This window comes from Lagopus leucura, unplaced genomic scaffold, assembly GCF_019238085.1.
Source record: "Lagopus leucura isolate 7727_CA_CO unplaced genomic scaffold, USGS_WTPT01 Super-Scaffold_100002, whole genome shotgun sequence".
Lineage (NCBI taxonomy): Eukaryota > Metazoa > Chordata > Aves > Galliformes > Phasianidae > Lagopus > Lagopus leucura.
The window spans coordinates 82,185,800-82,202,754 of record NW_024962263.1 but is presented as its reverse complement, the minus strand read 5'-3'; the positions used below and the strand labels follow the sequence as shown (position 1 = coordinate 82,202,754).

The 16,955-nt window shown below is 37.6% G+C and overlaps 1 protein-coding gene across 4 annotated transcripts in view; it reads left to right on the top strand.

The window, feature by feature from the left end:
* ASAP1 (ArfGAP with SH3 domain, ankyrin repeat and PH domain 1) overlaps positions 1-16,955 on the top strand; it is a 139,277-nt gene that overhangs the window by 109,133 nt on the left and 13,189 nt on the right. For 3 of the 4 annotated variants that reach the window (XM_042869035.1, XM_042869034.1, XM_042869037.1), the window contains 6 exons: positions 203-318; positions 2,561-2,628; positions 4,233-4,340; positions 5,565-5,793; positions 10,691-10,744; positions 14,711-14,872. In XM_042869035.1, coding sequence (XP_042724969.1) covers positions 203-318; positions 2,561-2,628; positions 4,233-4,340; positions 5,565-5,793; positions 10,691-10,744; positions 14,711-14,872 — 737 coding nt within the window. The remainder of the gene's footprint in view (positions 1-202; positions 319-2,560; positions 2,629-4,232; positions 4,341-5,564; positions 5,794-10,690; positions 10,745-14,710; positions 14,873-16,955) is intronic. The other variant, XM_042869036.1, reaches the window with a different exon arrangement.

Below are 16,955 nucleotides of genomic sequence, written 5' to 3'. Positions count from 1 at the left end.
TCTGGCACTGTGCAGGCAAGCTGCATAACCTTCATATCACTTAAACCTCATTGTCACTACTCCGTGAAGTGGAATGTTGACCATAATAAAAGTATTATTTAAAAAACAACCAACCCAGCTATATGTAAGCCATTTGATTCTGCAATTGTGCAGAGTGTTACATTTTTCTTGATTGACTTCTATTTATTTTTTTTTTACATAGTGGAAACCTGGATAAGCAAACAGCATTGGGTAATACAGTTCTACACTACTGCAGTATATATAATAAGCCTGAGTGTTTGAAGTTGCTTTTGAGGGGGAAGCCAACTATTGATGTAGGTAAGTGAATTAATTAACACTAGGAAATAAAAATTTCCTAACATTTCATTTTTTAACAACTTCTGTTTATATCCTACTTTATTAATTGAGCTTTTCTTAAGGAAAAATAAAAACTGTGTATTAGAAAGATGAAGGTTTCCTCATCAACAAGCCTAAAGGAAACATTAAAATGTTGAACTTAACAACAACAATAAAAAAAGTAGAAAAACTAATTGATAATCCCTAGTTTTTCTTCGGTGTTACGTCTTGCATGTTGTGAATGTACTGGATTTTAGATTTGTTGTTTGTAACATAAAATTCATCCTGTGCTTGTATGTTAAAATGCTTCAAATGACTTCTTACGTTAAGTACACTGTAGATGCATTTGGGCTTTCCGTACAGAACAGTTAATTTTATTTTTATTGTGAATGTTAGTTGGCACTGTGGTTTTACTCAGCACTTCCAATACACCACTGTAGGTGATGAGGGAAGAGATTCACTTTGAGATGCCTTTCCTCCTCCTCTATTTACAGTCTTCATTTGTATGATGTAAGACTTTCTGTACCTGCATCAGTCCATTTTTCATCAAGTCTTAGCAGAAGTTTTCATTAAAAGTGGAAACTCTGCAAACTGTTTACTCACACTTGATATAATCTGTTATTTACCAGATATTCTTTTTCCTGTCTCAGAGTGTGGCAGGCAGTGTATATTCTGAATCTCGCTTGTTAGGCTGAGGAGCTGTGTCATCATGTCCATAGAGTTTTGCTCTCTGTCAGTTTTGGTGTAAGAGGGAAGTTTCCTTCATAGCGCAAGCTAGAGAGTATGCACTTCTGTTTCTCTTTTTTTTCCTCAATGCCATCATTTCCATCATTTTTTTTTCCCTGTTGGCCAGGCTACAGACTATTCCAAAGTTCAGTTCTTATCTCATTGGCAGAATTCATTGGTTTTCTTCACCTTTACGTACACCCTTAAATTATTATTTTGATATTCTAATATTAACATGCCAGAGACCTTGATGTGGTGGTTTTTTTAGCAGATATGTCCCTAATGAATAGAGAGAGAAAACTATCTGCACTGAATTGAACGTGTATATTGTCCATTCTGTGGAACTCTCTCCAGGCAGATGTCAGAAGTCTGTTCTTAACTTTTAGAATCGCTTTCCCCATCTCCACACTTTGATCTGCCGAATAGGAGCAGCACTTCTTAGGCCTTGAAGCATCATGTTGCATCTGAAATTTTGGAATGTATGTAGTCTCGTAATCTACACGTGTTAAGAAATATTCATGTTCTCATTTCTCTTTATGATAAACCTATCAGTCCACAGAGAGGTTAATACGGAACGTTCTTCTTTCTTCCAGAGATTGTAATTCCTTGAAATTTGTAGAAATCCTTGTTGAACTTGTATTTATTTAAAGTGGCCTTTGTATGACTGCTTTCTATTTTATGTATATTCTACTCTAATACACACCAACATGTCTGCCTGTGAGAGCTCAGTTTGACTATTTTCATTGCTCAGTCACCAAAATGTTTCACCGTCTGAATATGGTGTAAACAAAACTTGTACTCTGTTCAAGCTCCACAGCATTTTCAGAGATACCGTAAGAATAATCTTTACCAAGGGTTTGTTCACAAAAGATTATAGGCTGTGATAGTTTGCGTTTCGTTTTACAAGAATTTCTCCTGGACATCTAGAAAGGACCTCACTAGACGTGCTGAAAGACCTTCTGGAGGGCTCGGCACCTTCTGCCTGCCTGCTCAAGAATCATTGTAAACTGTAAAAGATATTGTGGTCTTTGTAAGGATAACACAGCTGGAAGGGTTGTCAGTGATTCTTGTCATCTTTAGAATAGAACTTGTCTTCAAATTCAGACTTCAAATACCTACATATTAATCACTTCAAGTAAAATGTGCTTGGATCAACGGTATGTGTCTTACACTGTCTGCTTGCTTCTGCTTACTGTAGGTTTTACTGGCAGAGGAGTTGAGTGAAGGATTAAATGATGTATTTCTTTATATTCTCTCCTAGAATAATTAGGAGGGTTAGGGGATTTGGGAATTGTCCTAGCACGTGCTGCTGTTCAGAAATAACCTGATGACATGTTAATTGCATGAATACTTGAAGTTCTTCAAGATGCAGGTGCTTCTAGTGTAAATAGATGTTTTTGATCAATTTTAGAAGTTACTCTGCTAAGAACAGTGAAGCGCAGTGAATTAATTCTGTAAGCATCTCAATTATTATTCTTTTTATTGTTGATTTTTGTAGTTAATCAAGCTGGTGAGACGGCTCTAGACACAGCAAAAAGACTGAAAGCTGTCCAGTGTGAGGAACTGGTAAGAATGGGGTGAACGGGGGAAAGTTTACATCTTTAAAGGTCTACGTAATGTATCCCTTCCATGGTACCTCAGACACAAGTTTCTGTAGGACTTTGTCCCTCTACTGAACATGGTCAAAACAAACCTTTTTTGGAATCCTCAGAACTTATGAATCAACACTCAAGAAAATCACTGGAGTTTGAGGAAATAAAGGTTTTAAAGGATTTTTTTCAATTATTCTTCTGGAGCTGATAGCCAGGAATAAGATTTCCAGATCGGAGAAACAGGCATGTTTGGTCTTAGCCCTCTAAAGTGCTTTAGACCAACGTATTTAGTAGACAAGTGAATTCAAGCACTATCAGTGGATTTGAAAAGTTAAAGTAATCTATGTGATAAGCAAAACAAAGCCAGAAGAATTTGCAAAAGTGGTAGACGTTTACTGCTTTATTCTATTTCTCAGAACTTTCCTGTCTCATTTTAACAAACCCAAAAAGGGATTTACTATTTCTGTGGTGAATTTAATATGTTTTATTTAACAACTGAAAGTTCTTGTCATGTATTAGTATGGAATCAGAAAAGCTTATCCTCCACAGTTCAGAATCATTTTTCTTAGTTCTTGGAATGCAAGTGCACTTTTTCCCATGGCTGACAGGCAGGTAGTGCTCTTGCTCTCTCCTCCCGTGTGTGCTGTAAGTACTGATTCCAGTTCAGTCTTTTGAGTATTCCAGCAGCTGAAAAGCAGGTTAGCTGTACAACATGAGATTGGAATGCATTTTATTTGTAGGGTATACTTAATAAGGTAACATTTGCCATTAGTGTGCACCAGCTGATTGTGGTAAAGAACAAAAAAATAGGATGTTACCAGTGAGCTTATCTACCAGTTAATTGCTTTAATTATTGTAATTGAAATTCTGTGAATGCCTAACTTCACTATGGTTACCTAAAGGAATGAGAGCATTTACAACATTTCCATATTTTCTGTTCTTGAAGAGGAAAATGTCTGCGTTTTTGGTCCAAAGGGACAATGAAATGAGGGGAGGGTGAAATAAATATCTAAATGTGATTCTGTGATTCTGTAAATGCTTGCAGTATCACAGACATACTGATTTCTGTTGCTTGGAGTCTTAAATATATAATTGCATTCAGTTTCAACTAAATTGATTTCTTATAGATAATTATTCATAGTTACATAACAGATTGTAAATAGTTTTCTTCTAAATTTTATTTAGGGGAGATCTCATTTGATTACAGACACTCCTGAGTCAGCCTGGCTCAGTAGCCTGCACCTCAAAGGATGGGAAGGAATAAATAATGATGGGATATAAAAGCATTGAATATGAGAATGCTTTTGTGCACATACCTTTTCTTCATACCATAGCATTTTCAAATGCTTGTCAAACGTACCAACTTCTACCCATTTTGATAAAATCTTCTCTTTTTGGCTTGTAGCAGTTCTCTTCCTCAAATAGAAGGAGACTTTTGTGATTGTCTTAAAATTTTACTTGTAATGCCTGGAAAACTTTAAAACTAATTATTTCTAGTAATTTCTTGCTATTACAAAACTAACTTCAGGGGCACTGAAGGAAGAGCAGGTATGCCAATGAGAATTCTTATTGTTTCAGCTTTCTCAAGCCAAGGCTGGAAAGCTAAATCCCCATGTCCACGTAGAGTATGAATGGAATCTTCGGCAGGAAGAAATTGATGAAAGTGATGATGACTTAGATGATAAGGTAAGCATGAAGTCCTTGTGTAGCCTTCAAACACGATGTAAACTCCACATGCGTATTAATTTCTTTTTCTTGTATCAAAAATAGCAGGGAGAGAGCTAGTTTCAAGTTCTGTTTGAACACTGACAAAGTGCTTTTTGAATACACTTTTTTTAACCTAGTTATTACAGAATGGAGTTTCAGAAGTTCTACTTCAATGAGACATACATGATGATACAAATCGGTAAACGTAGATTACTTGTGGTCATTTTTTTCCTTACTGAATTCTTGGCTTTGCATTTCTAGCTGAAGGAAATCCAGAGATAACATACTCAGTTCTTTCATAGTTTAATTAAAATCCTAGTTATCAAATTAGTAACTTGATGTATTTTTCCAGAACTATGCCGTGCATTTTATTCCCGATTGAAAAAGAGGTAATGGAAAGGCAAAACTTGAGGGCATAGAATAATTGTCATTTGAGATGATGTGAAAATTTAGCTTCAGTGTCCTACTTTAGCAAGTGAGATAATTTTTTTCTGTGCTGTCTTTCTGTAGTAAATGGAAAAACACATCTCGTATTTTCCATGAGTGCTGTAGAAAGAAATGTGGTCAGCTTTATTATCTGTGACATTTAGGGCTGAAAAATCTAGAATCCCAAATAATTTACATATCCTCAAGGACCGTAGAGAACAAAATGATTATCAGTGCAAGGAACCTCAGGAGAATATGTAATACTATATTGGAGGTAATAAAGCCTGCCTGATCCAGAACTACAATGAGACAGATTGTGTAGCTCTACTTGTAGCTATTATATGCATTTAAAAGATGAGCTGTATCACTGAATGTGTTGTAGGTTCAGTAAACAAACCTGATACGTCAGAAGTGGTTAGTTAATTTTTAGTACTTGTTAATGAGGTATTTTGATCTTTGAAGGCATCTTGTTTAAGTGCTATTTGAACTGAAAAATTGCCCTTAGTTTCTGAAAACTTCCAGGTTTTGGTTTATACTATTTTGTATATTGTATATCTATTACTTTAAAAATGAATCCAACTATGTGAGTATACTGACTTGATGTTACAGTCCTTAATTTTCAGTTACAGAGGAGAGGTTTGGTCCTGAGCAGGAGAGGAATGAGGTTATTTTGTATGCTTGTGTCTAATAGAATATGTTCTATTTTATTCTTTCCCAACTGTATGAACTATATCTAGTGTTTAGACAGCCATATAATACATGTCCTTTTATTCACAGCCTAGTCCTATAAAAAAAGAAAGATCTCCAAGACCCCAAAGTTTTTGTCACTCTTCAAGTATTTCCCCCCAAGACAAAATGACTCTTCCTGGATTTAGCACTCCTAGAGACAAACAGAGACTCTCCTACGGAGCTTTTACCAATCAGATTTTTGCTTCTACAAGCACAGATTCACCCACTTCTCCAACTGCAGATGCTCCTCCTCTTCCTCCTCGAAATGCTGGCAAAGGTAAGTCTGTTTTGAAACTAAGGTGCAAGCGGTAATTTTTCTCCATTGTCCTTTCTTTCAAGTGTATTATATTTAAGATGTAGCATAGTTTTCTTACTATACTGATGTTTTAATGTGGTCCAATGCATGTTCTCATAATTAGAAGAAAAGAAACAAAGAGTGGGTGCTTTGTAACAGGTTTTCATTCATAACAGTATATGTGAACTGATTACAGATTATAAAATAAAACCGACAAATAATAGTTGATTCATTTTACGCAGAAATTTCTCCAAAATGTAAGCAGAATCTTGTAAATCAGTTTTCATTGCAAATCCATGAATCTTTTAGAAGAATGTTGCTGGTATGTAATGCTGTAGGATGACGTGTAGTGTCTGCCAGAGGGCCAAAAAGCATTGAAGAAAAGGAGATGTAAGATAGCATTGGTGCACAAAGAAAGGCTGGGCAATTGATGTCATTTACTTGGACATGTGCAAGGCCTTTGACATGGTCCTGCACTACGTCCTTATCTCTAAATTGAGGAGATGGATTTCAAGACTGAACTGTTAGGTGTTTAAGGAATTGGTTGGATGATGATAGCTAGAGAGTTGTTGTCAGTGACTCTGTGTCCAGGTGGAGGCTGGTCACGAGTGGTGTCCCCCACAGGGTTGGGACCAGTGCTCTTTAACATCTTTATCAGTGACATAGACAGTGGGATTGTATGTACCTTCAGCAAGTTTGCTGATGACACCAAGCTGAGTGGTAGAGATGACAGAATAGAAGGGAGAGATACCAGGCAGAGAGACCTGGATACTCAAAAAGTGGGCACGTGAGAATGAAATGATGTTTAACAAGGCCAAGTGCAAGGTGTTGTACTGGGGTCAAGGCAATCCCAGATTTGAATACAGACGGGGAGAAGAACTCACTGAGAACAGCCTTTCAGAGAAGGACTTGAGGATGTGTGCTTGCAGCCCAGATGACCAATGGTATCCTGGGCTGCTTCAAAAGAGGGGTGGACAGCAGGGAGAGGGAGGTGATTGTTTTGAACTGCTCTGCACTTGTGAAGCTCCATCTGGAGTACTGTGCCCAGGCCTGAGGCCTCCAGTACAGGAAAGATGCAGAGCTGTTGGGGTGGCTCCAGAGGAGGGCCATGAAGATGATCAGAGGGCTGAAGCATCCCTCCTGTGAAGAAATGTTGAGGGAGGTGGGCTTGTTTAGCTTGGAAGAGAAGGCTTTGGGGAGATCTCATTGCAGCTTTCCAGTACTTGAAGTACTCCAGTACTTACAGACAGGGAGGGCGTCGACTTTTTATGTGGTCTCCTAGTGATAGGATAACAGGGAATGGCTTTAAACTGAAAGACAGGAGATTTAGGTTAGATGTTAGGAGGAATTTTTTTTTACTCAGAGGGTGGCGAGGCACTGGCACAGGTTTCCCAGAGAGGCTTTGGAGGCTCCTTGTCTCTGGAGGCATCCAAATCCAAGTTCGGATGGGACCCTGGGCTGCCTGACCTCGTGATTGGCAAACCTGCCCATGGCAGGGGGATTAGAACTAGATGATCTTTAAGGTCCCCTCCAACCTAAGCCATTCTGTGATTCTGTGATATGATTCAAGAAGACTCCCTCTCCTTGCAGTCACTGTGTGGATAAAGAAAAAAATACCAGAATGACCTGGGAAGAGCTAAGCAGGTTGGTATGAAAGTTTGTTCCCTCTCTACATCAAGACATTCCTTTTTCATCTTGATGAGCGCTTTAGAAGTGTGAATAATGTCAGAGAAAAAATACTGTTTAAAAAAAAATACTAAAAATACACTCTTGCCAGATACTTAATGAGTGACATATTGAGAAGCTAAATGAAATGTCACCCATTCTTCTCTGAGAGAAACAACAGTTATGGTCTTGTAGAATTAGCTCTAAGGAAAATATGTGCTACAAGTTGATGGATTTGGGAATATATGTTCAATCAATAATTTTTTATTCTGTGACTAAAAACACTTTTGGTAGTGCTTGAAAGGGAAGTGAACTGCTTTTACAAGGCTTTATTTTGCAGCTGTAACGGACAATGGCTCTGTAATCTGGATATAAGCTTTGAAATTAGAGGACATACATGTGAAATGAAACCTGTTGCTGTAATATAATGTCTGCAAATCTAACTTGAGAACGACAAAAAAAATGCATTTCTTCATTTTTTCCCTCAACTTAATTTCGGAATAACCTAATTGTGAAAAAATTATTTGTTATGAAGGCTACAATGTAGTTCAATGCTTTAATGGTTGTAAGTTCTTGTTTAATTTCTTCAACTTGTAATCGACTTCGTTGTTAGAAATAATGGTGAAGAGCTCTCAATAAGACATAAGGGTTAAAAGGGACGGAACAGAATCTGTTGACATCAGGTGTCTGCTTTTACACAATGCAGGTGCTGTGTTCAAGAACTGCTGTTCCATTGTCTGTTTTTGCTGTGTACTGGCAACTTCAGAATCCCTTAACCCTTAGTTAAAAATGCTTGTTTTCCTCTAAAAGACAAAGCAGTTTGGCCAGAGTATACTTCGTAAGATTTCACGATCTGAGCTTGGTTGTACCAGTTTAATTTGGATTTCACTTGTACTGCTTGTGACTTCACTCTGTTGACCTTCCTGTTGGCATCTGAGATAGACTAAATTTTCTTTTCTTTCTGTATGGTTCTATGTTTTGGATTTAGGGCAAGTTGATGTTGTTAACACTGACATTTCATGCGTTGCATAAGAGCAGGGCTTACTCTGAGTTAGAGATTTTCTACCTTCGCAAGTTCATTTTGGGAGCTATCTGTATGATTTAAATTTATGTAAAAACATAGCAGAGTATTTTGCGATATCGATTCTGTATTAGAAAAGTTATGAATGAGATGGGGACTGACTTTACGTGGTTTGATAGTGATAGGACAAGGAAAAACTGCTTGCTTCTACAAGAGAAGAGATTTGTTACATGTTAGGAGCAAATTATTTACTCAGAGAACAATTAGGCACAGGGACAGGTTGCCCTTTTATGATTCTGTGACTAGATTTCCTAGTTTGATAACCATTACTTTAAAAAATGCCTGAGCCAAGATGATTTATCTTTGGGTTTATTTATCTTCTTAAAGCAGTGAGCCAGAATAATTAATTTGTTACATCATAAGCGTTTGGTATCAGGTCTCAAGTGAAGGTTCCTCCAGCAATGGTGTTAAAGGTGTACCTACCCACCTGCTTATCTTCTGAAAAGGCAGATGAGCGAGCCTGAGCTGATAATGGGTGTGGGTTCAATATTGTGACAGTGTATTGTACACTAAAGCAACTCATTTGTGGACACGTTACTTGTCACCCCTGGATTTAGTTAATTCTAACAGAATAAAGAGTGCAGAGTGACTACAATCACTGCATAAGCTGCCATGGCTGTGCCTCTTCCAGCAGTTTATCTAACATTATTCGGGTTCAGCTTGTTAGTCCAGTCTTTGGAGGTTAACAGCCTGAAAATCATATTTTTCATTAAACTCTCCAGTTTACATCTGTTTTATGTCTTAAGTAGTTATATGACTAAACAGTATCTAGATAAAGACTTGCACAAACTTAATTGCAAATCCAAAGTGAGGGCTAGATTTGTGGAAGGATTAGGCAATCTAAACCAGGATTCCTTAATTTTAAGTGAAAGTTAATTATCTTCAATGATCCTGCCTGTTATTCTCATAGGGGATAAATATGGTGGTCAAGGATCAATTGCCTGTTGAAAGTTAAGTTTAGATCTTTACTAATTAAAAGCTTGCAAGTTTTGTGCTAACGGCTCTAGGAATAAATGCAGAAAACCAGAGGACTCCTCCATCGCAGTTCCTTCCATTGCAGCTGCAGATACCAGGTTGGTCCAGCCTTGACAGTTGGACTGGGTGATCTTGTAGGTCTTTTCCTACCTTGGTGATTCTATGATTCTGTGTCAGATAATCTGCTGTGTTACTTGATCAAACTCCATTTCTACACAAAATAGCTAACTTTCCTTTACTCATGACTTCTGAAAGTGGTCAGACTGCATTGCTCACAGGATCAGAAATCTTCCAAAGTCCAATAAATTGCTTTGTTCATGTAACATCAGCATTCAGTGATTATTTTTTTTTCTGCCATTGGTCCCTGTATCTGGGTGCTACCTGGAGAGCAATCATGTAGGTCTTTTTTCTTAACTACACAAAAAACCCTTTTTTTTAATGGAGTATTTTAATTTTGCGTCACTCAAGTTTCTTTTCACTGTACTATAACCCTTCTTTGTATTTTGCTGTTTAAATCACCTTTCTGGCATACATGTAACTGGAAGTTCAAGAAGGTTTCTTAGTCTGGAACACTGTATATAATCTTGTGTTCTCACTTCAGCCTTCGAGGTCATCCACTTTCTTCTGTTTATTTTGTATGCTGTTAGGATTCTACAGCTCTCTTGCGTATACTTAGACTTGTTTTTTTTTTTTTTACATATTCTTATAAATTTGGTGCATATTTTAGTAAACAATGCTACTAATCTCAGTCCAGCTCTGTATGTTATGGTGCTGTAATAGGAAGGGGAGGGTAGCTGACAACCATTAGTTTTCATGTAGTTATATTTGTGCTACAACCCAAACTGCATAATTGCTTAATATGAATATTGGCACTTTTTTTCAAACAGGATTTTTTTTAACAGTAATTATGGAATGTTCTTTATATGCTAATATTGATTCAATTTGTTTTCCTAGCTTTCTTATGTGGAATGACTGATCAGCTTCGATTATGATTTTATTTTCAGTACCAAAGATGTATTCTCTACAGTAATGAAGTACAAAATGAAGATGGCTTTTGGTAGTATCTGCAGAAAGTGTCATCATTATAAGTGGGAAAAATAGCAGTAACTTTTGTTAATGAAAATATTATTTTTAATATAAACTTACTTTCCTTTGCAGTACCTGTTCTACCATTAACTGGAATACTGGTTCTTCCATATCTCTCATTAAGTGGTAAAAAATGCATACAAATGTGAGGTTTTTACACTATAAAACCACAATTTAAGTGGATGGGAACAGCTTTGCATGTTTTCTTCACTAGTACACAAATTAATATACTAACTGCACAAAAGCCAAAATGCAGAAATGCACTGTTAATTGCAGATATTGTCTAGTTATTTACCATAGTACTGTAAGTTTGAGATGATTAGGTCTGCTCATACATGAAATTGTGATCTTTACAGTGAGTAAAAGTGATGAAAGATGGAAATAGCTTGTATTTTGTATAGAAAGCATCTGTTGCCCAGCTAAATAAAGAAAAAAGAGCCCAATGGATGCAGAGTTCAATGTTAAGGTGTTTTTGGGTTGTTTTTTTCTATGCTTATTTGAGGGGGGGGAGGGGAATGTTCTTCCTAAAATGTGAAATTCATGATGATGATGTGATAAAACAGCGTTAAGATGACTGTGGTGAAGAAATGGCTGACTGACTTGCTGCCTGGTTAGAATTGCACAAGACTTTTGATCTAGAAAACTGCTCTGATTAATACTAGAAATACCTACCTAGATTTGTATATCGAAAGAAAAGAAAGTAACAGTTTTTTGAGACTTCACGTAATACAGAGTATTTTAGAATCATTTTACCAGCAACTAATACAGCATCAGATCTTTATATTGTTTCATCAGCTGTTTGTGTGGACTGATTCAAATTTTAGAACATTTCCCACGTTTACTCTGTTCAGTCATGTGACTTACACCTTTCTCTGAAAAGATGCTTTGAAGTTTTCCCTTATTTGCTGTTTATTTGAAAGTAAATTTTGTGTTTCGGCCATCCAGTCATTAGTGCATGCCTTATAAGCTGCTCTTTATTCATTCCATTTAAGTGCCTTTGAAATTAATGCAGGAATGTGTGCCAGGAGTCAGAAAACCTGCATTGTTTTTAATCCCTTATTGCCTTTTCCCTGTAATTGCAGTACACCATGTGAACTCTTCAATTCTATGAAGGAATAATGCTTTTAAACTCCATTGTCTGGAGACATACTACTGGTATATGAAGTATGAAATACTTCATTATGATCATAAAACTTAGTAGGATTAAAAACTCTGTAGAGAAGAAATCTCTCTTCTGTTAGCAAGAAGAAGCACAAGTTCTACTTATTTCTGAAGTTTGATTAGCAGTAAGTGTAAATAGTATTTTACATTTCCAACACTTCAAGCAAAGTTGGTGTTATTTGCAACTCGTGGGCAGGGGAAGGCTGTGCTGGTGAGGCTGTAGTGCAGTTCACCCACAGGGCACTAGGTGGTGGCACACCAGAATCCATGGGCCGTTGCCACTTGCAGACATTTCAAAGTGTGGAATATACTATCGAGTACATCTGATCCATTCTGACATACCAGTTATGTTTTCTACATTCTTTTAAAATGATGTTCTTATTAAGATTACATTTCTACTTCTTTTAATAGGATCATAGATTAGTAGAATTGCTCAGGTTGGAAAAGACCTTAAAGATTATAAAGTCCAACCACAAATACCAGTAGGCTGTGCTGCTATTCAACAGGGCCTGGTCGGGCTGGGTAGAGAGGAACATATTAAGGTTGAACAAAAGCAAATGTTGAATCCTGCACCTGGGAAATAACCACAGCCATCAGTACAGATTAGGGTATGTGCTGCTGGAGAGGAGCTCTGTGTTCTTCTGGACAGCAGGTTGGCCCTGAGCCACTAGTGTGCCCTGGTGGCCAAGAAAGCCAATGGTATTTGAGAGTGTATTAAAAAGAGCGTGGCCAGCAAGTTGAGGGAGGTGCTCCTCCCCCTCTAGTCCGCACTGCTGAGGTCACATCTGGAATCATGTGTCCATTTCTGGGTTCATCGGTTCAAGACTGGGTACTTCTGTAAAAAGTCCAGCGGAGGGCGACAGAGGTGAAGGGGCTGGAGCATCTCTATTATGAGGAAAGCTGAGTTACCTGGATCTGTTTGGCCTGAGGAAAAGAAGGCTGGGAGGGCATCTGATCAATGTTTGTAAACCTCCAAAGTGCGGGAGGCAATGGGATGAGGCCAGACTCTTCAGTGGTGTGTAGTGATAGAACAAAAAGCTATGGCCAAAACTGGAACGTGGGAACTTGCACACAAATATGCAGAGGAACTTCTTTACAGTGAGTGTGATGTAGCACTGTAACAGGCTGCCTGGAGAAGTTGTGGAGTCTCCATTGGAGATATTCAAGACCTGCCTGGCCGCCTTCCTATGCAATCTACTATAGGGAACCTGCTTCAGTAGGGGATTTAGATGCAGTCATCTCTAGAGATCCCTCCCAACCCCTGTGATTAATAATTTGATTCACAAATAATGGAAAGCCAAGATGTAAATTTTTGCTGGCGTTGTGATTGAGGGATTCTGCTAAGTGACAAAAAGCCTTGAATCTGGAAGAGATGAGACTGATGGCTAGCTCCCTACAGGCAGTCTGATTAATCTTTTCTTTTGGGTGAAGAAGAGAGGTCATCACCTTAGAATGTTTGGCAAATGTGTGCATGTTTATGTGTAACTGAATCTTTTTTTTTTTTTTTTTTCAATGTTCAGTATTTCACCTAAGGAACTTTAGCAAAGACTCTTCTTTACCAATTTTCATGGTTCTATGATATGTATTTGGGAAGGCATGCAGAATTAAGTACTTTTCTATCTAGAAGAAAGCAACAAGGAATTAAACCTTTTCAAGATGCAGATTGTGTTCTGTTTGCAGGTTAGGGTACATGCTGATTAACGAAATGAAATCTTGTCTTCAATTCCATTCAAATAAGCTGTGTTTCCAGAAATAGTATATTCTGTAGTGCTACAAAATAGTTGATGTTAGAAATGAAATTTCAGGTATAAATAAACTTTGCTTTTAAAACTGTGTGGTTAGTGTTCTTCATTAATCCAGCCTGTGATGGCAAAGCTCTCTTACATTCAAAACTTAATGTAAGATCATGAGTGCAGTAAGATGTTGCCAGATGAGGAGATTAAAAGATGAATGAACTTTAGCCTAATCTAAACTAACATAAAATTAATTTAAGTAAGTCTCACAAATCATTTACTTTGGCAGTAATGGTGGCTGACTCAAGCAGTTGTCTCCTCACTGCATGTTTGTGTGCAGCACTGCCTGCTTTCTTAACTTCCTGCAATGACATTTGGGAAGGTGAATGATGAAGTTGATAGGGAAAACTCATTTTCCCCTGTGGTAACTGTTCCTTTTAACCAGTATTTGTTCCCATGTTCTGTAAAGTACGTGTTGTGTTGAACAATGCCTGTGCCAACGTTGATTCAGGGGAAATACAGGGTTTAGGATAAAGGTGACTGCAGACACTGCTATAAGCACTTCAAATAATCTCAGACAGATAAAGGGCCTGTCTAATGTTTATTTTATATATGCAGCATACACAATTTGCATTGCTGTACAGATGTGTATTCTGGTGTATTTAGATGAAAATTGAAATGGAAAGTAACTATGGAAAATCTTCCGTAGTTTATTTCCAAAACACAAAGCAAAGAAAATATGGAGATATGTATTTCTACAACCCCTTCCAATTTACTAACAGAATTGATATAGCATAGAGGAAAACAAACCCAAAAAACAGCCATGTAATTGAACGTCTGGAAAGCTATTTCATTCAGATGTGAAATAGTGATTAAAACCCCAACTGCTAAATGTTACTTAAAATTAAGATTTCTTTTTAAACACCTAAAATTAAAAATCCTGGAGTGATTAATCCTGTATTTTTAAACGGTATGTGTGTCATCCTATTGTCAAGCTGCTTATAATCCCACAGCTGAACAGGTTAAAAATGTGGTGAACATGTTGTTTAATTCCAACAGTGTTTTGGCATGGCTTGTCTTTTGATTTTTTTCACTTCACTTCACTGTGGTCTGACTGTGATTTCTTTTTTTTTTTTTTTTGTGCTGCTTTGCCATTGATGCACATGTATTTGTAAGAAGGTTGTTTGTTATCTTGCAGGCCCACCTTCAACCCTCCCTCTAAGCACTCAACCCTCTAGTGGCAGCTCCACTCTTTCCAAGAAGAGACCACCTCCCCCACCCCCAGGACACAAAAGAACCCTCTCTGACCCACCAAGCCCACTACCTCACGGACCCCAGAATAAGGGCCCAGTTCCTTGGGGTGAGTTTTTAAGACAAAAGGGCAGGGGCAAACCTTAATGATGATATATATAATATATATATAAAATCTTTTGTTTCTTTTACCTGCTGCTTGCTTTCCTGCAGCTTGATGTGATGTCAACTTAGAGAATTCAACAGTCTGTCTCTGTCACTGTAGCTTCCAGGTTTCTATGTCTCACTTGAGAAAACTGAAAATACTCCACACTTCCCTGGGCCCCCGTTCAGTTTCTCTGCCACCTCCCTCTCTCTGCCCTAGCTTCCCAGACTGCTTCACCCTCATTTGCTGCATCCTCCCTGCATCTTTTCCCTCAGCCCTTCTGCTGTTCTGAGCAGTTCACTGATCTGGATGGATCTTGGTTTGGGGCAGATGTGCCTCAGTGAGTGTGTGCAGTTCACTCAGTTCCCAGAACTGCTCATCTCCTTGGGCTCTGCTCCAAATTTCCCCTCTGAAGTACTCACAGCTGACTGGTGGGATGTGTTGTCTTTATGTTTTCAGGTCGTGTGATGGTATCTGTGCACGTGCAAGGACTGATAGGTTTGCATCCTTATATCAGCAGAAGTTATAAAGAAACAGTGCTTTATTTTATTTTTATTTTTTTAACAGGATACCTTTCTGACAGAAGCTTGTTAGGAAATATTTTCTGTTCTACTCAAATCCTTCCTTTTTGCATCCATCTCTTTATGCATGCAACTTCTCCCTGCAGCTGTGAATCTTGGGCCCTTGTAACTTTCTGTAATTCTAGTTTTGTTGGCAGAATTTTCCTAAATCCATAAACTGGAGTCTAATACTTACACATAGGGGTCATCCATATACTGGTTATATCTTAAGGCTATTTTCTTTTTGTTCTAGTGTAGACATAACATAAGAGATCAAGCCTAAAAGCACTTTTTTCCCCCAGCAAGTTCAGTTACGTGTTAAGTCACGTAGTGCACATGTGTAGAATGTGTGATTTGATAAAGTGCATGATTTGAAAAGAATGGAGTTGAATGTGTAGCCTTTTTCTCAAGAAATTTCAGTTACCTACTTTTTCAGATACATGGGAAGAAATGTTTCCTACAACAGTTCTGTACCGCTGCAGAGGCAGTAAAAACATTGGACTTCAAAGATTTTTTTTGTTGTTTTTCTAACTGTTAAGTGCAAATCAGCACCTAAAATACTATGATAGATATTATATAATGTGACTCTAGCAGAACAAAAGGTGTGGTGGAAGCTGAGAAGTTTGTGGCAACTGTTCTTTGAAAATCCTGTATAACAGTTGAAGGACAGGAAGGTGCAAGTGTCGAGCTACCTTGTGCTGAGTTTTCAAACAGAACAATCTTCAGCTTGTGTGTAAGCAAATTATTACTTACATATGTTTTAGAAATGTCTTTTATATTATTTTGGATTTCCATGGCAACCATGAGATTTTCCTTTCATGCACAGGACCTACATGGGAAAGGTCTATTGTCTGTTTCAGTCTTAATTTTATTTTTCTACTTTTCCATTTTTTCATACAAAAGTATTTTAGGAAGGCTCAGTATTAGCCTTCTCTGCTGTTTCATTTAGACTTCAGCACAAAGAATGATATCTAGCAAGATATGTTATTCTTTTGTTTAGGAAGCATTTTGCATGCTTGAATCATTAACTGTCACTTCAGTAAATTTTATCTCTGAGATGGATATAATGTTTATGAGTTTGATTCAAAGACTGTTTGATGAGCTAGGGAAGAGGGAATGATCAAGGCCCTAAAAGAGGAATTAACTGATATGTGAAAATATTCTTTTGGTGCTGGGTTGGCAGTCGGACGAGATGATCTTAGGGATCTTTTTCAACCTTCAAGATTCCACGAAGGAGTTCAGAATCACTTGGGTTTGCATTTTGATACCTTTTTATAAAGTTGAATATACCTAGGCTCTTGTGTTTACCAGAAGTTAATGTTTACAGTAACTTTATGGTAACAAGGCTTGAAGAATAGCCTTTGCTGATTTAATGACTGTTCAATAAAATAGCAGCGCTCAAAAACTTGAATTTGATTTTATTCACAAAAATAATTACTTAGAAACATACTTCTTGTGTTACAAGGCACATCTACCATAAATACCTT